Source organism: Puma concolor, chromosome D1 (assembly GCF_028749965.1).
Source record: "Puma concolor isolate L17-30 chromosome D1, mPumCon1.1.hap2, whole genome shotgun sequence".
Taxonomy (NCBI): domain Eukaryota; kingdom Metazoa; phylum Chordata; class Mammalia; order Carnivora; family Felidae; genus Puma; species Puma concolor.
In genome coordinates, this window is record NC_141676.1 from 19,854,598 (window position 1) to 19,871,470 (window position 16,873).

The 16,873-nt window shown below is 41.1% G+C and overlaps 1 protein-coding gene across 2 annotated transcripts in view; it reads right to left on the bottom strand.

Annotated features, from left to right (window-relative positions):
- TTC17 (tetratricopeptide repeat domain 17) overlaps nt 1-10,457 on the bottom strand; it is a 126,922-nt gene extending 116,465 nt beyond the window's left edge. For both annotated transcript variants that reach the window (XM_086677642.1, XM_086677641.1), the window contains exon 1: nt 10,269-10,457. In XM_086677642.1, the coding sequence (XP_086533768.1) occupies nt 10,269-10,427 (159 nt within the window). In that variant the 5' untranslated portion in view covers nt 10,428-10,457. The remainder of the gene's footprint in view (nt 1-10,268) is intronic.
- Nucleotides 10,458-16,873: the final 6,416 nt, after the last annotated feature.

The window sequence follows — 16,873 nt, forward strand, 5'->3', positions numbered from 1 at the left end:
GGCACATAAAAAGATGCTCAACGTCACTCCTCATCAGGGAAATACAAATCAAAACCACACTGAGATACCACCTCATGCCAGTCAGAGCGGCTAAAATGAACAAATCAGGAGACTATAGATGCTGGAGAGGATGTGGAGAAACGGGAACCCTCTTGCACTGTTGATGGGAATGCAAACTGGTGCAGCCGCTCTAGAAAACAGTGTGGAGGTTCCTCAAAAAATTAAAAATAGAACTACCCCATGACCCAGCAATAGCACTGCTAGGAATTTACCCAAGGGATACAGGAGTGCTGATGCATAGGGGCACTTGTACCCCAATGTTTATAGCAGCACTTTCAGCAATAGCCAAATTATGGAAAGAACCTAAATGTCCATTAACTGATGAATGGATAAAGAAGATGTGGTTTATATATACAATGGAATACTACTTGGCAATGAGAAAGAATGAAATCTGGCCATTTGCAGCACTGTGGATGGAACTGGAGAGTGTTATGCTAAGTGAAATAAGTCAGGTAGAGAAAGACAGATACCATATGTTTTCACTCATATGCGGATCCTGAGAAACTCAACAGAAGACCATGGGGGAGGAGAAGGGGGAAAAAAAAAGTTACAGAGAGGGAGGAGGCAAATCATAAGAGACTCTTAAATACTGAGAATAAACTGAGGGTTGGTGGGGGGTGGCAGGGGAAAGTGGGTGATGGGCATTGAGGAGGGCACCTGTTGGGATGAGCACTGGGCGTTGTATGGAAACCAATTTGACAATAAATTTCACGTAAAAAAAAAAAAGTGTGGCGAGTAGACTCTATGGGGCAAAAGTAGAAGCAAGGACACTGGTCAGGAGGCTACTGTGCATAGGTTTAAAAGGGAGATGAAGACCACTGGACTAGGGCTGTAGAAGTAGAGGTGGAAAGACATGGCTTGATGCAAGAGACATTTTGGAAGTAAAGTTGACAGGTTATTGATAGATTAGGTATGCGACACAAGAGTCGAGGAAGATTCTGGACCTGAGCAATCTGGTTAACCAGTGTGGTGGGGTGGGAAATAAAGAGTTCAGTTTAGGACATGATGTATTTGTGATGTCTGTAAGACAGCTAAGTGGAGATGTTGAGTGGGCAACTGGATACAAGAGTCTGGAGTTGAGGGAGAGACTGCAGATATGATTTAAGAGAATCCTCAGAATAGATGTCATATTTTATGCCATGACAGGGCATAAGACCATCTGATGAGCACATCAGTATTTAAGACTCATTAAGAAAAGAGGAATTCAGCAGAAGAGAATGAGAAGTCATGGTGAGGGATTTAGAGGGAAAGCCAGGAGTGAATGTCCTGGAAGCCATGGAGGAAAACAGTTCGATAAGGTCAGAGGACAAGTGCTGGCTGGGGAGCAAAGAGGGTGAGAGAGACAACTTCAAGCTGAGCACCAAATTTGGCAATAAGGCAGGCTCTGGTATATTTTGACAAGACTCGTGGGGATGAAGGACTGACTGGAGTGGCTTGAAGAGACCTATACAAAGAGAGGGACACCTGGGTGGCTCAGTCAGTTAAGCGTGTCCAACTCTTGCATTCCAACTCTTGGTTTCAGCTCAAGTCATCTCACAGTTCGTGAGTTTGAGCCCCACACTGGGCTCTATGCTGGCAGCATGGAGCCTGCTTGGGATTCTCTGTCACTCTCTCTCTCTCTGCCTCTTCCCCTCTCACACTGTGTCTGTCTCTCTCAAACAAACAAACTTAAAAAAAAGGTGGGGGGAGCCCATGAGCACAATTTTCAAGAAGTGCCTGGCTGTACAACATGCAGAAGAATGAAACTAGACCACTTTATTACACCATACACAAAAATAAACTCAAAATGGATGAAGGACCTGAATGTGAGACAGGAAACCATCAAAACCCTAGAGGAGAAAGCAGGAAAAAAACCTCTCTGACCTCAGCTGCAGCAATTTCTTACTTGACACATCTCCAAAGGCAAGGGAATTATCGGCAAAAATGAACTATGGGACCTCATCAAGATAAAAAGCTTCTACACTGCAAAGGAAACAATCAACAAAACAATCAACTGGAATGGGAAAAGATATTTGCAAATGACATATCAAATAAAGGGCTAGCATCTAAAATCTATAAAGAACTCACCAAGTTCCACACCTGAAAAACAAATAATGCAGTGAAGAAATGGGCAGAAGACATGAATAGACACTTTTCTAAAGAAGATATCCAGATGGCCAACAAGCACATGAAAAGATGCTCAACGTCACTCCTCATCATGGAAATACAAATCAAAACCACACTGAGACACAGAGAGGGAGGGAGGCAAACCCTAAGAGACACTTAAGGACTGAGAACAAACTAAGGGTAGATGGGGGGTGGGGGAGAGGGGAAAGTGGGTGATGGGCAGGGAGGAGGGCGTTTCTTGGGATGAGCACTGGGTGTTGTATGGAAACCAACTTGACAATAAATTATAATATGGTAAAAAATAAAACAAAGAAAAAAAACCAAATGAAGTGCCTGGCTGTAAAGAGCCACCCTACAGAATTCCCCTTGCTTTTGCCATCACAGAGTCTCACGGAGATGCAGGTAGGGCTCACACATGCCCCTACACACTGGAGCGCAAAGCTGTTCTCATTTTTGACCTGACCTGCTGGCAAGCCCTCCTATTCCTCACTGTCAGAGTCCCTTCTGTCCATTTCCACCCAAGCTGCTTCTAAACTGCAACAACTGCCAAACCCCACAGCTGACCCTAATCCCCCCTCAACAATGCAGCTGCCATTTCTCATCCATCTTGCCTCTGCCCTTCCTGATGATTTTTCTTGTTTTTTTCTTCCTTGTCTCTTGTCACTTCTCCATACTTCTCAGTGCCTGAAAAATAAAGCTGACCTTTTAGATGTAACATCAGTGACAAAGAGGATGATTTCCTTTGCATACACAACCTGACCAGAGAAGACAGGCCAACAGTGATCTCTGAGTAAGGCTCTTCTCATGTGCATATAGCACCTTATCTGAAGGCCCAATGGCTGACTCACTGATGGGTTATTCGGAGCTTTAAAGATCTTCCAGGAGGGGCACCTGGGTGGCCCAGTCGGTTGAGCGTCCGACTTTGGCTCAGGTCACGATCTCACAGTTTGTGAGTTCAAGCCCTGTGTCGGGCTCGGGCTCTGTGCTGACAACTCAGAGCCTGGAGCCTGCTTCAGATTCTATGTCTCCCTCTCTCTGCCCCTTCCCTGCTCATGCTCTCTCTCTGTCTCTCAAATATGAATAAGTATCAATAAATAAATAAAGATCTTCCAGGAGTCTGAGGCCTCCTGTAGGTTAGCTTCCAAAATGACTATCACATTAGTAAGCAGTGTGAGGCTTCATTCGGACAGTGGTAAATTCCTGAGAGGCAGGAACCAGTTTTCATACTTCCTTATGTCATCCATTCAATAGATACTATTGCAGCCTATGGGATTTAGCATGAGAGAGGCAGGAGGTGCAGAGAAAATGGGTATGGCTTCTCCCTTCATGGGGCATGTAGGAGTCTAGTAGGGTATTTACATTAGTAAATGGACACAATATGGCATGGTAAATGCCTTCATAAGGGAATACCAGACACTATAAAAGCACATAGAAAGAACAGCTTGTTTAAATTTGGGCATTAGAAACTTCCCTGTGTAAGTGATGTTTAAGTTGTGAAGAGTACTGAGTTAGCCAGATTAGGACAGTCAGCATTTCGGGGAAAGAACATGTGCAAAGGCCCAGAAGCAAGTGAGAACACAGCACATCTGAGGGCACTGACCAAAGTTAAATATGGCCAAGTGTTATGTGTGTGTATTCTGGGGGTGAAAGTGGGGCACTGAAGAATGAACAAAGATAAGCTAGAGAGAAGGAGGGGCCAGATCACAAGACACATTAAAGAAAGACCATGTCCTGGGATATGCACCAAACGATTTAAAGGCAATTTTCCTTGAGAAGTGAGAATGGGGAGAGGTGAGAAGACTTCACTTTATTATTTTAAATACCCCCATAATGTTGGACATTTACTTTTTAGAATGCCATGCATTCCTTCTGTAATTCAAATTTTTAATTAAACAAAACAAAAGTTTTATTTATTTTTACTTTAGAGCGACTGAGAGCATACACACAAAGGAGAGGGGGCAGAGAGGAAGAGAGAGGGAAGGACAGACAGAGAATCAAGCAGGCTCTATGCTCAGCACAAAGCTGGATGCAGGGCTCGATCCCACGACTCTAGGATCATGACCTGAGCTGAGATCAAGAGTTAGATGCTCAACCAACTGAGCCCCAGGTGCCCCAAAACACCCAGGTGCCCCAAAACAAAGAAAGTTTTAAAAGCTGAGTCTAACTGCACTGGGGAGAATGGGTTGGAAGCAGGACAAGACTAGAGAAAGGAGAGCAGTTAGAAAGCTGTGGCAAGAATCAGGTGGCCTGAATTGGAGTCACAGCAGTGACTATGGGAAGAAGATATAATTAGAAAGTAAAATGGAAAGATTTTGGTAAAGAATATAGGAAACAACTAGATTTCCGACATGGGCAAATGGGTGGATGGTGAATGGTGGGGTCTTTTGTTCAGTTTGGGAAAACGGCATGACACAGGTTTAGGTAGGGTAAAAATGAGTTTAGATTTGATCATATTAAGCTTGAAGTACCTAGAGGACATTCACATGGAATTCAAAGCTTATTAGAGGTCCTGAATCTATAACCCTGGAGGAAAAAATCTGACTTACAAAAAGAAATGCGGCTATTCTCAGCACATATATGGTAACTTAAGTCCTGAGAAAAGATAGGATTGCCCAGGTATATGTAAAGAGTAAAAAGAGAAGGCTGAAACAGAAGCTGGAGGTAAAGCAATATATAAAGTTGAAATTCTCAGAATGATCTGTGATCCATCTGTATCATGATCTCCTGAGGGGTTTGGTAAAAATGTGGAATTCTTGGCTTTACTGGTTCAGATACTTTAGTGGCCTAGGAACCTGTATTTTAAGCAAGTACCCCAGATTATTTTTGTGTAAGGTAAAGTTTGAGAACCACTGATCTAGAAGATGAGTGGAGGAAGAAGAGCTGGAGAAAAGAAAAGAAAAAAAAAAAGGTTAAGAAGGAGCTGTACTCTGCTCACCCCCAATGAAAAATGAGAATTTCGTGTCACGGTAGCCATTGGAAAACAGCATATCCATCAAAGCACAGTGGGCTGGTGAAAAATAAGCTGTCAGTAAATACTTGTTTAATAAGTAATTGGGAAAAGTATTTAAAGTTATAATTTACCTCTGTATACTTATAAGCTATTACAAAGTTAACCCCTGGGAATTTATAAGATAATAGAATAGTAGGAAGTGGAAAAAAAAAGGATTGAGTGAGAATCACTTTGATGTCAATGTCTAGGACAAATTACAAAGGTTTAGCAGGTACCTAGCAAGTTAGTGAAGAAACAACCATGGCCTCTCAGATCCAAGTAAATTCCTGAAGTATATAAACACAGAAGCAAAGCTCTATGATAAAAAGATGGGCTCAGTTTTGAAAAGCACTGAAATAAACCTGTCAGCTTCATAGTATCATCCAGATGCTCTCTCCCAGATTAACCAATTACTTAATACCCAAATCAAGCCACTCCTTCACTTATAAGCTATTAAAGACCAATAGATAAAGATTTAGTCTGTTTGTCCAACTAAACCTGACAGCTCTTGCTCAGGTGATAGTTGCTGAAATATTACTGCTTACCAAACACTTCTTATGCCAAAGTTGCTAGGTTTCAGATCGTCAGCTTTGTCAGAAACTTCATTTGTTCTAAGCAGTTAAAAGGATCTGTACTTTAAAGACATTTGCTTGATAGAAGGCAAAATGATGAAATAACCCCCAAATTAAATCACACCTATTTTTGACGCTTCTCCACCCACCCCCAATTTAAAGTCATCACAAAACATTCTGCAGAGGTAAAGCAAACTGGAAAAGAGAAGACTTTTACTTCATTATTCCCATTTTTTACTTTTCTTTCTATTTCTTCATTGGTAGGTATTATCAAAGGGGGGGAAAGCACTTCAAACTTACCGAGTACAAAGTGCTCACTTGCATGTTACTGCAGATTTTTACTTACTGCTATCACTAAATGCCACTCATCAGTTATGTGACTGTGGGTAACTTTCTCTCCTATGAGTTGTACCATATACCCTTTAAGAATTTTTTCCTAGTCTAAAGTACTATTGTTCTAAGATTTGAGAAGGAAACAGTCGGTAGCTAAGAAATATTATAATGTTATGAGAGTTGATAACAACTATACTCTTCATTTACTTAAAGTTTTAGACCTCCACTTATGAAGACAGAGAATATCCAGGGGCCATGAACCCCAGTGCTAGAAGTACAACTTTTTTTTTTTTTTTTTTGTTAAGTAGGCTTCATACATGGAGACCAATGTGGGGCTTGAAGTCATGACCCTGAGATCAAGACCTAAGCTGAAGTCAAGAGTCGACTGAGACACCTGGGTGCCCCTTTCCCCTCCCCCACCTATTTTTAGAAGTACAACTTCTTGATTTAATAAGTCTAAGACAAACTGGTAACATTTCAGGAGTTCATTTGTTAGCTGGTAATTCAGAACATGGAATATTGGTTTTTCCACAGTAATGATGTGATACATTATGGTTAGGCTCTTAGGCTAATTCACAAAATTGAATTTAATCTTCAAGTGACTGTCCAGACAATTTTGACAAAAATAGAAAAATAAATATTGCCATACTAGGAAAAAAAAAAAAAAAAAAAAGAGAGGCACCTGGGTGGCTCAGTCAAACACCCAACTTCGGCTCAGGTCATGATCTTGCAGTTTGTGAGTTTGAGCCCCATGTCAGGCTCTGTGGTGACAGCTCAGAGCCTGGAGCCTGCTTTGGATTCTGTGTCTCCCTCTCTCTCTGCCTCTTCCATGCTCTCGCGTGCACGCACTCTCTCTCTCAAAAATAAATGTTAAAAAAATTTTTTTAAAAAAAGGAAATGAAAAAAACCACAAATTTATCTCAAAGCCTATTCTTCACAGTGAAGTCAACCAAAGGATCCATTGACCTGATTACTCTGTAGATGCTCCAAGTAATGAGATTATAACAGCCCACTCCTTAAGTCCATGGACCCCAAGTACTCTTGCTTAAATAAAGAAAAATTTTCAGGTACAGGGGACACAAGGGGATCAGAGGTATGCCAAAGCCCAAAGCTGGGAGAAAAGCATAAAGGTGAAGAGAAGAGGAGCACCTCTTCTTGACTATCCCAACTGCAGTGGGAAAGGAACTCAGACTCTAGAACATTCTCTTCACATCCCAGCTAAGGATTCCCTGAGCAATGCTCCTGGAATTTAGTGGCAGCTCAGTAAACATGGAACCTAAAAACATATAAGGTATGCTTTCCAGCTGAGACAGGGATTGTGGAAAGGAATGATTCCCTAACATGCCATGCTGAGAGCTCACCACTTGCTCCTGCCAGAAGTGACCACAGTTCTGACTGGGAGGACCCTGCCTGGAAGAATGGCTGCCTCCTTGCTGTGACTGAAGCCCCATTTCAACCCCTTTTCAGGGCCAGGTCTTCCAATGTATTTGTGTGTTCACAAGTTTGTAGTTGTAACTTGTGGGTGTCTATCTTTATCATTTGCTAAGGCTTGAAATAGAAAAACCAAACAACTGTTCTCTTCTCCTGGGAAGAACTGCTTACTGTACTTACAATTTTACAGTGATGGAAAATATCCCTATGTAAGTCTGTATTTGGGGCAATTCAGATTTTTAATTCATAAGTACTTCTCCACGTTCACTATGGAAAACAATGACCTATTTAATTTGGACAAGTTTAAATATCAGACAGAGTTTCAAAAGGTATTTGCCACGCTAATATTCTAAAGTTGCCATTTCAGTTTACCCTTAGCCCTCTCCCTGATATTAGACCACTTTAAAGCTAAAATCACACTTCTGCTCTCATTTAGATATTATAACCAAAAACAAGTAGCAAGGAATATGGTATGTCAGTTAGGACACAATATATATATATATTAAGCTTTTAATTAATTGTTGCTGAACATATGAATAGATCTGCAGTACACCCAAATCCATATACTAAAGGGATCTTTCAGTTCTTTAATAAGCATATGCAAATGTGATAATTCATCACAATCTAAATTGAGTTTTGGATTCTGCCCGCATTTGAAATATTGCCAGGAAGGAAAGCATAGGTAATATACCCAGCTATCCGAGTGGCACTCAGAAGATGATCATGTATTCAACTCTCTTACTTTACTTATAAATGTTGCTTTTCCTTCAGATTAAATCCAACTTTCCTTCCCTAGCCTCTTCTTGTTACGCTGAAGACACCAGCTTTATGTCTTCTGGTATAAAATTTTGTGGTTGTATGAACTTAACATTGTAAATGTTATGTAGCAAAGTATTGGACAAATTCACTGAAAAAGACAACTGTTAAAAGCTTATAGTAAAGAAATCTTGCTTTCCTAACCTTAAGCCTAACTACTTACTGCAGGAGTGACTTGGCAAATTTCCAAAAGACTGTTCAAATCTCTCCCTTTCTGAGGCAAGTTACAGAAACCTCTACCTTTCCCCCACTGAAACATAAGTATCCAATGTGCAAAAAAGAAAGAATTTGGGGTTTTTTTTTTTGTTGTTAAAAAAACAAATCAGGTGCTACTTCCACATTGCAATGTTCAGCAAATAATGCATTTCTACCAGCTTTCACTTTTCAGATGGGCCACTTCCTAGGCTGAGAGGCAGGACACCAAAATGGGAAGGAGAAGTCAATGTCATAGTGTATAAATAGCTGTGGCCAAAAACAATATTGCAGAAGAGCCAATAGGAGATGGGCTCCCCAAATTGCGGCAGGAGTGACTTAATTCCATGTATCCCTTCATGAGGGCCTCAAGGAAAATTATCATCAGGAAATAAAAGGGGGTGGGGGTAGCAGCCAGGACTCCCATGAGATTTCTGATCTTTTGTGAAAGAAATAAACTTGCAGTGCTTTCTAGAGTTTCTGAAATGCACACCTATCTTTTAAATCTCAAATGGTATGGCCATGAAAAGGAAATCTTTTCCAGTGTAAGTTGGTATAGAGAAAAAGAGTGCCCAATAAGAAGTTAGTCTTTTCTCAGACCTACTTAAAAACCACTGAACAATACCAACGCCGATTTTACATTGTTTTACTCACTCGTTACACGAGGTAAAATTTGCCATCACAAGGCAAATCTAAACGAGAACCCCACTTCATACAAAAGTAAACCTTGCACTGTGTTCCTATCATCATTCATGACACACAATCGAAAGGTCCATAATTTCACACGATGACGGTTAATACACTTGAGATCAAGGGGCCAGACTGCATGGGGCACACAATTCACTTCCTAAATGTTTACTGGACTTTTCAGGATTGCTCTCAAGTGTTGGAAGTCATTAAGTTTACCAAGATTCTGCAGCCGAGCACACGCACGTACTGTTTAGGGATCAGCGGCATTCACAAAATGTAGGCAATCATAAAGTTATGTAAGAAAAGCAGTCCCTCCTCTGAGGAATTAGTTCGGACGGACACACAAGAATCCAGGAAATCGCACATCCTCCTTGCGGGGCCGGGTTACAGGAACTAGGTAAAGAAACAATGCAAAGTACACTGGGAAACGAGGGCAGTTACAGCCGAAAAGATGCAGGCAACGCCACCAGAGGCATCTTCAAGCATTCCTTCGGAAGGAAGGTGTATGTTGTCCCTAAAGAGCCCCTGTTGACCTGGGTAACGGTACAAGCTGAAACCACCTCGTCCCGACACGAATTCCAGCACTGGAAGAGGAGACTGGGGTAGGAAGCATTAGATGACCCACTGCCTAGGGGTGCCGAAGCTGTCACCGCCCTGGGACTCGCGCACAGCCGGGCGCTGCCACCTGCTTTCTACTTCTTCAGGGAGGGCTGGTGACGCGTGGTGGGCCCGAGAGGAACCAGAGGCAAGGATAATGAATCTGCGGTTTCTAAAGCCCAAGCACAACAAGATGTCCCCAGAGTCCGACCCCCACAGCCGGGCGACTCTTCCCACGCGGCACGCTGCCCCAGGGGTGGAAGGCTGAGAACTTGCAGGCGTCTGAGGCGAGGGCCAGAGAACAAATGGGGAGGGGGGCGACGCCGGGTCTCAGCGTCGGGGTCGCTCGGGCCCTAGCGTCCGGACCGTGGGAAGGTAGGCTGGGGGCGGGGCCGCGTGGAGCCAAATAGCCAGGGGCCGGACCTGGGAATCCCCCGGGGCGAGGGCGGGCGCGGGCGGAGAGGGACGCCTATGGCCGCTACCTGCTGCTGGATCTTCCCGTCCTCCGTGACGACCCAGTGCGTGGTGGCGAAGGCCCCTCGAGCCGCCACACTCAGCAAGGCGGAAAGACTGAGGAGCCAGCCTGGGCCGGAGCAAGGCGGCAGCTCGCACCGGCCGCGGACCCCTACTGCCGCCGCCATCTTGCCCCCCCGGCCCGGCTGCTCACACCGGAAGCGGAAGCGGGCCCCCGCCGCCCGCCATCTTGGGGAGGTCGGCGCTGGAGGAGGTGGAGCCCAGGGGGCGCTGCCCGCTGACGACCGGCTTTTTCAGCCTCGGTTTGGGCTACCGGGGCAGCCGGGTTTGGCTTTAGGTCGGAGACCGCGTTTTTGTTATTGTTTTCCTGTACGCGATACGATCTCGTGGGGTGGGAACCAGAGGGAGATAAAAGTAGTGTTCTAGGTGGAGCCTAAATTGAAATAACAGGATTCAGAGAATACGTACAGAGTGTGTATGTCTGTGTGTATATATTGATCTATATTAATAAAATCTTGGTTTTCGCTTTATTTCATTTTAATTCCTGGTTGTGCAATATAGTTGGGAAATAAAAGGTATGCTTTGAAAACGCCTAAGGGAAGAGATGGATTCTCTTTTATTCTTCAAGTCTCTTAACAGTAGAAGCTTCAGAGTTGGACTGGTTGTCAGCCAAGGGCAGCGCTCTTCAGTATAAGTACGTAAGCCTCGAGCCACATACAAATTTTTAAACAAAGACAGTGAAATAACACATTTTATTTAACCCATTATATGTAATATAGTATTAGTTCAATATGAAATCTGTACAAGTTACTGAGATATTTTTTGTACTTAGTCGTGGGAATAGGTGTGTATTTTAGATCTAGAGCTCAGGTAATTTCAGGCTAGCGAGATTTTGGGGCTTAAGAGCCGTATGTGGGTAGTGGCTACCTCAGGTCTAGGCTGGAAGTCTAGATCTGGAGACCTAAACAGCATTGGCATCACCTGGCAGTTTATTAGAAATGCACATTCTTGGCTCTTCCACCCCTCCCCATCAGATTCTACCTTTCAGCAAGAGTCCCAGGGTACTGGTATGTACGTTAAGAAGCACTTCCCTCTAGTGAACCAACGTGGGGCCAAGCGACTAGCCTGCCTTCTCGCTTCTAGTTAGATATGTTGTTTTAGGTATTTCAGGGCTGCCTTCTAGCTTTGTAGGTTCATTAAGCTTTTGGTTTTCTCTTTGGGAAAAGGAGGGTGAGAATTTTGCCTGACCACTTCCCTACTTTGGCATATTGCTGGAAAACAAAAATAATTGCCAAGTGTTTAAATATAACTTCATACTATGGAAGCAATGATCACAGCATTGGTTTTTAGTTCCTTCTGAAAGTAGGTTTTCTTAGAGGATTGCAGTAATGAACATGCATCTCCCTAAAAATGTGTGGCTTTTCTGCTTTTTTGTCTAGTACTCTGCTAGACAGTGGGTATGGAGATCTGACCACTGAGCAATGTGCAAGCTAGTGGAATATTGGCAGGTTAACAATTGAAATACAGGATGTATTATTCCTGAGTATTCCTGTGTGTGTGTGTGTGTGTGTGTACTACATATTCTTTATCTCTTTATCTGTTCATCTATCCATGGACATTCGGGTTGCTTTTGTATCTTGGCTATTGTAAATAATACAGCAATAGAACATAAGGGTACATATATCTTTTCAAATTTGTGTTTTGTTTTCTTTGGATAATTTCCCAGTAGTGAAATTACTGGATTGTATGCTATTTCTATTTTTAATTTTTTGAGGAACTTCCATGTGTGGATGCACCAATTTACATTCCCAACAACAGTGCACAAGTGTTCCTTTTGCTCCACATCCTTGCCAACACTTGTTGTCTTTTTGATTCTAGTCATTCTGACAGGTGTAATGTAATATCTCATTGTAGTTTTGATTTACATTTCCCTGATAATTAGTAATGTTGAGCATCTTTTTATGTGTCTGTTGGTCATCTGTATGTCTTTTTGGAAGAAAAATGTCTATTCAAGTCCTCTGCTCATTTTAAAATCAGATTATTTTGGGGTTTTCTGGTGTTGAGTTGTGTAAGTTATTTGTATATTTTGGCTATTAATGCCTTATCAGATATATCACTTGCAAATATCTTCTCTCATTCAGGCTGCCTTTTCATTTTGTTGATGGTTCCTTTACTGTGCACAATTTTTTTTTGTTTTTTGTTTTTGTTTTTTGGGGTTTTTTTGGGTGCAATCCCAGTACTTTATTTTTGCTTTATTTCCCTTGCCTTAGGAGACGTATCTAGAAAAATATTGATAAGACCAATGTCCAAGAAATTACTGCCTATATTTTCTTCTAGGAGTTTTATAGTTTTAGGTCTTATATTTAGGTTTTTAATCCATTCTGAGTTTGTTTCTATGTAGGAAAGTGGTCCAGGGGCACCTGGGTGGCTCAGTTGGTTAAGCGTCTGCCTTCAGCTCAGGTTATGATCTCATGGTTTGTGAGTTCGAGCCCCATGCACTGACAGTGCAGATCCTGCTTGGAATTTTCTCTCTCTCTCTCTCCCCCACTAGCACTCGCTCTTGCTGTGTCTAACTAACTAACTAACTAACTAACTAACTAACTAACTAACTAACTAACTAACCAACTAACTAAATAGTGCTCCAGTTTCATTCTTTTGCATGTAGCTGTCCAGTTTTCCCAGCACCATTTATTGAAGAGACTGTACTTTCCCCATTGTATATTCTTGCTTCCTTTGTTGTAGATTACTTGACCAGATAAGCATGGCTTTGTTTCTGGGCTCTCTGTTCTGTTCTGTTCTGTTCTGTTGATCTATATGTCTATTTTTGTGCTAGTGTCATATGGTTTTAATTACTGCAGCTTTGTAGTATATCTTGAAATTTGGGTTTGTGATACCTCCAGTTTTGTTCTTCTTTCTCAAGATTTCTTTGGCTACTTGAGGTCTTTTGTGGTTCCACATAAATTTTAGTATTAATTGTTTTAGTTCTGTGAAAAAGATTGTTGGTGTTTTGATAGGGATTGCATTGAATCTGTAGATTGCTTTGGGTAGTATGGACATTTTAACAATATTTGTTCTTCCAGTCCCTAAGCATGGAATATCTTGCCATTTGTTTGTGTCATTTTCAATTTCTTTCATCAGTGTTTTATAGTTTTTAGAGTAAGGTCTTTCACTTCCTTGATTAAGTTTATTCCTTAGTATTTTATTCTTTTTGGAGCAATTGTAAAATGGAATTGTTTTCTTAATATCTCTTCCTGGTATTTAATTATTAGCAAGTGAAACACAATTGGTTTTTTATGTATCCTGCAACTTTACTGACTTCATTTTTTACTTCTAATAGTTTTTTGGTGGAGTCCTTAGGGTTTCCTATGTATAGTATCATGTCATCTGCAAATAGTGACAGTTTAACTTCTTCCTTAACAATTTGGATGCATTTATTTTTTTTGTCTGAGTGCTGTGGCTAGGACTTGCAGTACTATGTTGAATAAAAGTGGTGAGAGCGGATATCCTTGTTCTTGTTCCTGATCATAGAGGAAAAGCTCTGTTTTTCACCATTGAATATGATGTTAGCTGTGGATTTTTCATATATGGCTGTTATTATGTTGAGGTGTGTTCCCTCTAAATCCACCTTGTTGAGAGTTATCATGAATAGATGTTAAATTTTGTCAAATGCTTTTTCTGTATTTATTGAGATGTCATATGATTTTTATCCTTTCTTTTGTCATTGTGGTGTATCACATTGATTGATGTGCAAATATTGAACCCTCCTTGCATCCCTGGAATAAATGCCACTTGACCAAGGTGAATGATTCTTTTAATGTATTTTTGAATGCAGCTTGCATTTTGTTGAGGATTTTTGCATCTATGTTCACCAGAGATACTTGCCTGTATGTTTGTTTTGGTGGTACTTTGTAAATTTTGAACAGCTAAACTTGTAATTCTTTGTTCAATTAATTATACATTCTTAGCATACGATAGCAGGAAGCATTTCCTGTACAAATATATTTTTATCTTCCAAAACCCTTGGTTAGTTTGACTTTTATTTATTATCTCTATAGAATTTTTGAAGCCAGGAATTGGACAGTGATAAAATGAACTTTCTGGATCATTTCCTCCTTTGGGCCATTTTAACTGAAAGTTGCAGAGAATCTCCATACTGTTTATTCCTTAGAGAAAATATAAGATATAAATATAACTGAGAGAATTAACATTCTGGTTTAAATTCTGTTAACTGATTATCTTTCACTTCATGGAAAACCAACTTAAATTGTAGTGGCTTAAATGTTTAACTTTAAAACATGATTTATTATTATTTCATAGTTTGTTGGCTAGACTCATCTGGGTGTTTCTTCTCCTGCTTGGCTGGGGTCACTCATAAGGCTGCACTCAGCTGGGACCTCAGCGGGGGCTGTCCCAGAATGACTCCACATACATATCTAGTGCTTTAGCTGGAGTGGGTGAAATGGCTAGGAGTGGCTGGGTTGTCTCTCAGGATAGTTAGAGAGGCTTCTGACATGGTGGCCAGGCTCCTTGAGGGCCAGACCCAGAACTGGAAGTGTCTCTTCTGCATTCTACTGGTCAGAGAAGGGAATAAGGGTAGCTCAGATTCGAAGGGAAAAGGAAATAGACTCATCCTGATAAGTGAAGCATTATGTTCAAGCAGATATGGAAGGAATTATTGGCAGCTTACTTTGCATATAGTTAATTCCTTTAGAGGGATTTTGAATTGATAGAAGTTGAAAAGGTGGATAGGGAGGGAGGCTAGTTATGGCAGGGAGGGCTGTGGAGGTATATCTTTCCAACAGCTATATGCAAAGTGAACACAGTTTACAAAGGGAAGGCAGAGAGTACCTGAATATAATAATTTCATTTAGAAATAGTTTGCCAAGTAGATCAAGCAGTCTGAAGCATGAGGACTACTATGGATGAGACCAAATGTCTAGTCAGCCAAGGATTCTAATTCACAGTGACACCAGGGCTGCTCTGAGGATAGCATGATGGTCAGCCCCAAAAGAATTTTCCAGATACAGACTTCCCAGACATTAATTTATCAAAAGCCTTACAGCTGTTAATATATTTGGGGAGGACAGTTTCTGTGGAGTAACTGTATTGTCTATTCATTCTGTAAGTAGCTAAAGGTCATACCTGTCCCCACCCCCCGTTTTTACTACCACATACACTCAAATTTCAATATCCTCATTTTTTAAAATTTATTTTTATTTTAATTTACATCCAAGTTAGTTACCATATAGTGCAAAAATGATTTCAGGAGTAGAATCCAGTGACTCATCCCCTATATATAATATCCAGTGCTCATCCCAACAAGTGTCCTCCTTAATGCCCCTTGCCCATTTAGTCCATCCCCCCACCCCAAGCCCCTCCAGCACCCTCAGTTTATTTTCTGTATTTAACAGTCTCTTATGTTTTGTCCCCCTCCCTGTTTTTATATTATTTTTGCTACCTTTCCTTTATGTTCATCTGTCTTGTATCTTAAATTCCACGAGTGAAGTCATGATATTTGTCTTTCTCTAATTTCGCTTAGCATATAATACACTCTGGTTCCATCCGTGTTGTTGCAGATGGCAAGATTTCATTCTTTTTGATCACTGATTAGTATGTGTGTGTATATATATATACACACACACACACATACATCATCCCTGATGATGAGCGATGTTGAGCATTTTTTCATGTGTCTGTTAGTGTCTATTCATGTCTTTTGCCCATTTCTTCACTGGATTATTTGTTTTTTGGGGAGTTGAGTTTGATAAGTTCTTTATACATTTTGGATACTAACCCTTTATCTGATATGTCATTTGCAAATATCTTCTCCCATTTCATAGGTTGCCTTTTAGTTTTGCTGATTGTTTCCTTTGCTGTGCAGCTTTTTATCTTGATGAAGTTACAATAGTTCACTTTTGCTTTTGTTTCCCTTGCCTCCAGAAACATGTTGAGTAAGACACTTACTGCAGTCGAGGTCAAAGAGGTTTTTGCCTGCTTTCTCCTCGAGGATTTTGATGGCTTCCTGTCTTACGTCTAGGTCTTTCATCCATTTTGAGTTTATTTTTGTGTATGGTGTAAGAAAGTGGGCCAGGTTCATTCTTCTGCATGTCGCTGTCTAGTTTTCCCACCATTTGCTGAAGAGACTGTCTTTATTCCACTGGATATTCTTTCCTGCTTTGTCAAAGATTAGTTGGCCATACGTTTATGGGGCCATTTCTCGGTTTTCTATTCTGTTCCATTGATCTGAGTGTCTGTTTTTGTGCCAGTACCATACTGTCTTGATTACAGCTTTGTAATACAGCTTGAGGTCCAGAATTGTGATGCTTGCAGCTTTGGTTTTCTTTTTCAGGATTGCTTTTGGCTATTTGGGGTTTTTCTGGTTCCATACAATTAATATCCTCATTTTATGATGAAACTCAAGTTCATGCTATTAAAACCTTTTGTGAGTTTGGGCTTTTTGATCTTATCACTTTATAGAAAGTTAAATTTTAGTTTTTCCTCATTGGAATACCATTTCCTCATTTTTTATTTGTTCTCTGTTCCTTTTCTGATAAATTTCTTGAGGAATACTAACTGGAGCTACATCCAGTATTCTGTGTATCTAGGCCTTATC